The sequence below is a fragment of the Bos indicus x Bos taurus genome, chromosome 18 (assembly GCF_003369695.1).
Source record: "Bos indicus x Bos taurus breed Angus x Brahman F1 hybrid chromosome 18, Bos_hybrid_MaternalHap_v2.0, whole genome shotgun sequence".
Taxonomy (NCBI): domain Eukaryota; kingdom Metazoa; phylum Chordata; class Mammalia; order Artiodactyla; family Bovidae; genus Bos; species Bos indicus x Bos taurus.
In genome coordinates, this window is record NC_040093.1 from 14148408 (window position 1) to 14155318 (window position 6911).

At 53.0% G+C, this 6911-nt stretch overlaps 1 protein-coding gene across 1 annotated transcript; it reads left to right on the forward strand.

Moving 5' to 3' along the window:
- Positions 1 to 917: 917 nt before the first annotated feature.
- Positions 918 to 6692, forward strand: LYPD3 (LY6/PLAUR domain containing 3). Its single transcript, XM_027515618.1, has 5 exons — positions 918 to 2383; positions 3140 to 3271; positions 4050 to 4220; positions 4472 to 4633; positions 5656 to 6692. Exons 1-5 carry the CDS (start codon positions 2299 to 2301, stop codon positions 6180 to 6182), a joined length of 1077 nt encoding a protein of 358 aa, XP_027371419.1. The 5' UTR covers positions 918 to 2298; the 3' UTR covers positions 6183 to 6692.
- Positions 6693 to 6911: the final 219 nt, after the last annotated feature.

The window sequence follows — 6911 nt, forward strand, 5'->3', positions numbered from 1 at the left end:
AAGACACCTCAGAGGCTCAGAGAGGTGAAGACGCTTAGGTAGGGTCACACAGCAAACCATAAGTGGGGCTGAGATTCCAAGGCTGGGAGGCAGGAAGGTTAGGGGTCAGTGCTGAATGACTTCACAGTCACTCACTTTCTCTCTCTGAGCTGCGGCATGATGCCAGGTGACCCAGCCTAGGTGACTGAGGTACTAGTCATTGTTGGCAGTGTGTGGGGGGGGAGGTACCCCATGGGGTCCAGGGAACGGATAAAATTTTTATGAACACAGCCGCTATTTTCCTGCCACAGGTAAATCTCATCATCTATTAGGAGAAACAAAGTAAGATTACAGCTGTAGCTTTAAATAATAATAGAATATAAATAATATATAATATACACAGTCACTTATATTAGTTTATATACGGGGATGTTTAGTCACTCTGGTTTGCCCAGAGTTCTTATTTGTTTCTATGTTCAGACATGGGAGGCAGTGGTCCTGACTGGATCTCACTCCATCACGGTCACAGTGCGGGCCTCATCTGTGTTGATGCAGGGGTGGAACGGAGCACACAGGCCTCCAACTCCCAGTCATCAGGGTTGTTGCTGTCCTTCTCACCCAGGAGACTGCCCTGCTCCCTCCCTGGTCCCCTGCCCTCCTTTTCTCGCCCCTACTATGGTCTCTTCATTTTTTACAGAGGCCACAGTGGCATTCCACCCTGCCTTTATCCCTTTCTTTTTTTAATACTGGAGAAGGAAATGGCAACCCACTCCAGTATTCATGCCTGGAGAATCCCATGGACCGAGGAGCCTGGTGGGCTACAGTCCATGGGGTCGCAAACAGTCGGACAAGACTCAGTGACTTCACTTTTCTTTTTTACTTTTTTTTTTAATACAGTTTTTTTTTTAAGATGTTTTTCCATGTGGACCATTTTAAAGTCTTTATTGAATTTGTTACAATATTGTTTCTGTTTTGGTATTTTGGCCATGAGACGTGTGAGATCTTAGCTCCTCAATCAAGGATCGAATCCACACTCCTTGCATAGGAAGGCAAAGTCTTAACCACTGCATTGTCAAGAAAGACCCTTTCCTTTCTTTTTGTAAGAATAGTGTACATACAGTAAAGTGCATAAATATACAGCATATGGTTTGGTGATTTTTTTACGTATTTGTAGTTATATGTGTAACCACCACCCAGATGAAGACAGGAGGGGCTACTTACTATTACTCTTTTGGGGCAATACCTTCCTAAAATGACCCCGATTTCTATCACCACTGATTAGCTTTGCCTGTTCTAGAACTTTCATAGAAATGGAGTCACATGGTATCTTTATTTGTTTAAGACTTCTTGAGCTCAACATAAAGTTTTTGAGATTCACGTTGCTGCCCAGGCCAGTAGTTGGCCCATTTTCATTGCTGGGTAATTCCTTGGGTTTAGTGAATTCATTTCTTGAGAAGTTTTTGCATCATGTGCCAGACTGAATCAAAAAGCAAATCTAATTGTGTCCCCCAGAAACATTCTCCATCTTTCTCAAAATTAATTCAGATCTCTCTGCAGGGCTTGGCATGCCTGGAACAGTGTGACCCTGCCTGGCTCTTGTGCCTCAGTTTCCCTCTCACTCCCCTCACCTTCTGAGCTCCAGGGTCACTGCTCTCCTCTCTGGGTTTGAATGGTCCATGTTGCTTCCCACCGAGGGCTTTACCATGTGCTCTGCCCCCATCCCGACCTGCTTCACTGTTTAAACCTCCAAGTCTTTATCAGGCAACTCAGTGATTTACATCTCCAGGGATGCTTCACTTATCAGCCCCCTACTTCTGGACTCCACACCTCCTTTTAGCTCCCTCCTTTTCTTCCATCATTGTCTTGGCTGGAAATAACAATTTGGATGATTATTTAATTCATATCTTTCTCCCCCACCAGAAAGTGACCTCTTGGAGGACCAGCACTGGTTCTATTTAGTATCCAGCATCACCCGACCCCAAACCTGCACTCATTCAATATTTACTGGATGCTGAGCGTTGAGTAGACCCCTTCTGTGAGCCTCAGTACTCTCCTCTCTCCCCCGTCTCAGATCCCAAACACAGACTTTCTCCTGGGAACTGCCAGGGAACCATGACTCCCGCCCTTTCCCTCCTTGGCAGCTGTGGGTGACGACGCACCCAGGGGCGGGTGTCACGCCCCACAGCGGACGCTGATTTGGCCCGGTTGGGCAAGGCCAGGGTTGCCTGGGGGGAGGTTACTCATCCCGGGCTCAGGTAAGAGGGCCTGGGTTGGGAGGCGGCACACCTAGGGGGTAAGCCGAGAGAGCAGGACGGAACCATGGACCCCGCCAGGAAAGCAGGCTCCTGGGCAGTGATCTGGACTACTGGCTGGCTGCTCCTGCTGTCGCTGCTGCTTCCAGAAGGTGAGTCTGTTGCCAGAGAGGGCGGAGGGGGCACAGTGGGAGCTCTAAGGAAGAGTCTGCCCCCCACCCCGCCACCCCTCAATGGAGAGGGCTGCGGGAAGAATCTCCTGTCCAGAGCAGAGGGAGCTGTGGGGAAAATTCTTCCACTTGGAACAGGGGGATTGTGGGAAAGATCACCTGCTTCGGTGGGGGAGGGGGTGCTCTAGGAAGGATTTGCTACCCTGGGCAGAAGGGACTATGGAAACTTTCTTCCATCCTGAGTAGACGTCGAGGGGTGGGTGGGGGGTGGTGGGAAGGGATGTCTCACCGAATGACTTGACTGTGGGTAAAATTCTCCCATCCTAAGTGGAGAACTGAAAGGAGTCCCCCCATTTAAGTCAGGGATCCCCCACCTTGGGCATAAGGGTCTGTGAAAAAGATACTCCCACTGTAGGCACGAAAGGGACACAATGTATCTCCTGGTCTCAGATTTGCGGATACGTTTTCCTTGTCCCTGAGGAGGGCAAGCAATCCACTCCAGTATTCTTGCTTGGAGAATCCCTTGGACAGAGGAGCCTGGTGGGCTACAGTCCAAAGGGTAGCAAAGAGTTGGACACGACTGAAACGACTTAGCGCGCGCACATTTCCTTATCTCCCTGCCCTGGAAAAGGATGTGCGGTACAGTTGCACAGGGGTGGAGGGACTGGGAAGGACTATTTCCTCTTTGAGGAGACTTCAGTTGGGATCGCTTAGTTCTACTTGCCTCTGCACCCCCAGGAGCGAAGGCCCTGGAGTGTTACAGCTGTGTGCAGAACGCAGATGACGGGTGCTCGCCGCAGAAGATGAAGACGGTGAAGTGTGCACCAGGCGTGGAAGTCTGCACAGAGGCTGTGGGGGCCGTGGAGACTAGTGAGTGGGACCTTCTGGTCCTTGCGTACTAGCTTCCAGCTCCTCCATCCGGGCCCCGGCTTCTTATAGTCAGCCCCTCCTTCTGACTTTGGCCACACCCACTCGAACGCATTCCCCATTCTTCCCTTTCTGTCTGCAAGGGCCTGGGCCTTTCAACACACCCACGCCTTTAGGGCTTAGAGAGGTGAGGACTGAGCGCTGCGCAGGGGTGAGGTGACCTGGGAGAATCCAGACCTGGGACCTCGTCTCCTTCAAGGGCACAGCCTGGCTCACTGAGATCTCGCTATCGCCTTCTGACCCTTCCCAAATCCTCTCCACCCCAACCAAGCCTCCCCCATCCAATGGGGCCCTTGGTGATGGAGACCCATCCTAGAGATACTCTCCTAGGGTCCCAAGGCTGAGGTTTCGGGTCCCTCTGACCCGCCCTTGTCTGAGGTCACAGCTCCTAGGAGGCTCCATCTATCTCTGATCCTGTGCCTTTTTCGTCAGTCTCAGGCTCTTTCAGATGTTGCTTTCCGGGTGAGACTCCCTGTGGTCGTGCCCCTTCTTATCTCCACTCTTACCCCATCCCAGCTTTTGTGTACAGTATCTGTCAGCTTCTCTGTCCCCTTATACTCAGATCTCTCAAGTCTGTTGTTCTTTCCCCTCGGATCTGCTCTTTCTGAACCCCCTCTCCCCGGCGCTCCCCCCTTGGCCGGCCTATCTTCTGGGGCCGATCTATTCGAGGCCCCGCCCAGAGGCCACGCCCCTCTGACCCCGCCCCCTCCCCTCTTCGCAGTTCACGGGCAATTCTCGGTGGCAGTGCGGGGCTGCGGTTCGGGAATCCCCGGCAAGAATGACCGCGGACTGGACCTTTACGGGATTCTAGCCTTCATCCAGCTGCAGCAGTGTTCCCAGGACCGCTGCAACACGAAACTCAACCTCACCTCGCGAGGGCTCAACCCGGCAGGTCGGTAGGGGCGGAGCCACAGCCCCGGGGGCGGAGCCACGCCTGGGCGGAGCGGCTGGGCGGCGGCCGCAAGCAGGAGGCGGGAAAAAAAAAATCCTCAAGGCTGGGGGCGGGGTCACACCCTGGGGGCGGGGTTAGAGGCGGAGCTGCGTGTCCGTCCAGGGGCGGGGACGTGGACTGGAGGGACGCGGAGCAGGTCAGTGCTTCCTGAACCCCCTGGACCGCTTCCTTCCTTCTTGCCCGCCTCGCAGGCAATGAGAGTGCCTACCAGCCCAACGGCGTCGAGTGCTACAGCTGCGTGGGGCTGAGCCGCAAGGAGTGCCAGGGCAGGGCGCCGCCCGTCGTGAGCTGCTACAATGCCAGCGACCATTTCTACAAGGGCTGTTTCGACGGCAATGTCACCTTGACAGCAGGTGAGCGGACCTCCAAAGCACCTGGCCTGCATGGGTCGTGGTAGCCTTTTCTGAGGCCTCATGGGTGGTAGGTAATAGTACCCTTTTACCCAAAGGGTTCCCTCACCTTCCCGCGCCTTCTGGGAACCGTAGGCCTAAGTTGGTGGCTTGTCCTAGAGCATCATGCAGTCCTATTCCCAGGATAGCACGGGAATAGGAATACTTTTGTCCCAGAGTTTTGGAGGAAATATGTTTTCACAGAGGCTTGCCAGGTGCAGAATGGGAGGATGTGCAATGGGAAATGTATTTAAGTCTCTAAGATTCTGCCCAGGCATTGTGGGGAATCTAGTCCTTAAAACTCAAAGGTTAGTGTCTGCTAATACTTTGTCCCACCCCAAAGTATTAGGAGAGATGTGGTTCAGCCTCCAGGTCTCTGCCTCAGGGAACCATGAGTTCTTGAAATCCCATGCTCTGCAGGGTGTATTATGGGAGATGATGGACGCTGATGCTGGAAAAGATTGAAGGTGGGAGGAGAAGGGGATGACAGAGGATGAGATGGTTAGATGGCATCGCCGACTCAATGGACATGAATCTGAGCACACTCTGGGAGTTCGTGATGGACAGGGAGGCCTGACATGCTGCAGTCCATGGGGTTGCAAAGAGTCAGACACTACCAAGTGACTGAATTTTGGCAACGGTGGCGTCAGGGGAGGAAGAGGGAGGCATTGCTCTCCTCTTTCGTCCTGTTGAGAGGTGTTGTATCCCAGTTCAAACGTTTCTTCCAAAGCACTGTGGAACTTGTAGTTCATTCTACACATTTTTCCTCTTAAGTCCTATGGGAAATGTGGTCTACCAAGTACAAAAGACAGCGGGACAGTGTTTCTCAAAGTGGGGCCCAGATGGAGACATAGGGACTAATGGATGCAGAGCCCTTCCGTCCCCTGTTTTGGATGTTCTTGCTCTCGTGTTGCCCCTAAGTTTTGTTCTGGCTGTGCCTACCCCCTACCCCCAACCATGGACCTACTCATGTTTCTCTCCTGCAGCTAATGTGACCGTGTCCTTGCCTGTCCGGGGCTGCGTCCAGGACGAGTTCTGCACCCGGGATTCGGCGACAGGCCCAGGTTTCACGCTCAGCGGCTCCTGCTGCCAGGGGTCCCGCTGTAACTCAGACCTCCGCAACAAGACCTATTTCTCCCCTCGATTCCCACCTCTCGTCTTGCTGCCCCCACCTCGGTCCACCACCCTGGCCCCAAACAAATCTGTCAGTACTTCCACCTCAGCCCCATCCTCCACCGTCACCACCAAAGCTACCCCAGTCCCCACCACCACCCGGTCCACCACCAAAGCCATCACCCCAGCTCAGACCAACCAGACTTCTCCGCAAGAGGTGGGACATGAGACCTTCCGGGAAGAGGAAGCTAGCTTGGCTGGAGGCGCTAGTGGCCACCAGGACCGCAGAAATATGGGGCAGGACCCCATAAAAGATGTGACCCATAGTAAAGGCTCTGCGGCTCCTTGGGCGGGATGGGTGACTCTTCTGTTGGCCATGGCTGCTGGCGCCCTACTATGAGCTTCTCCACCTCTTGCCCTACTCCCTGGGCCCTGGATACCTCCATTTCCGTTACTTCTTTTCCCACCCCCTGGACTGGGCTGGCCCAGCCCCTGTTCTCCCCAGCTTTTGCTGCACTGGTTTGCGGCTTTGGGACACAAAGTTACCATTGTACATATATATATATATATCCTGCTGGGATGTTCTAGCTTTTTTTAAGGGAAGCAGCTGTATCCCCCGCATCTTTGTCTCTCCCTGGTGTCCTCCTGATACTTAGGACAGTGGGAAGTCAGAGCTGTCCCAGGGAAGGAGGGAGAGACGGTGATAAGCTCTCTGTTCTCTGTTCCAGCCAACCTGGAATAGGAGAGGCGGTGGGGTTGATGGCTCTGCCCCCTGCTCCCCCAGGCCCCTCCATCTTTGTGGGAATCGTTTTTTTGGTATCTTCTCTTTTCTAGACTGTGAGCTCCTCAAGAGCAGGGCCCGTGCCGTGTCTGGCACATAAAGGCTTCAATAAAAGTTTGATTACTTTTATAGTGTTTTGTTTTAAAATTAAAAAAAATATTTATTTATTTGACTGTGCCGGGTCTTAGTTGTGAGGGATCTTTGAGTTTCGGCACATGGGATCTACTTTCCTGACCAAGGGTCAAACCTGGGCCCTCTGCCTTGAAGGAGTCTAAGCGTGTGGAGTCTTAGCCACTGGACCACCAGGGAAGTCCTGTGTAGTGTTTTATAGGAGTTATTCCTAGTTCA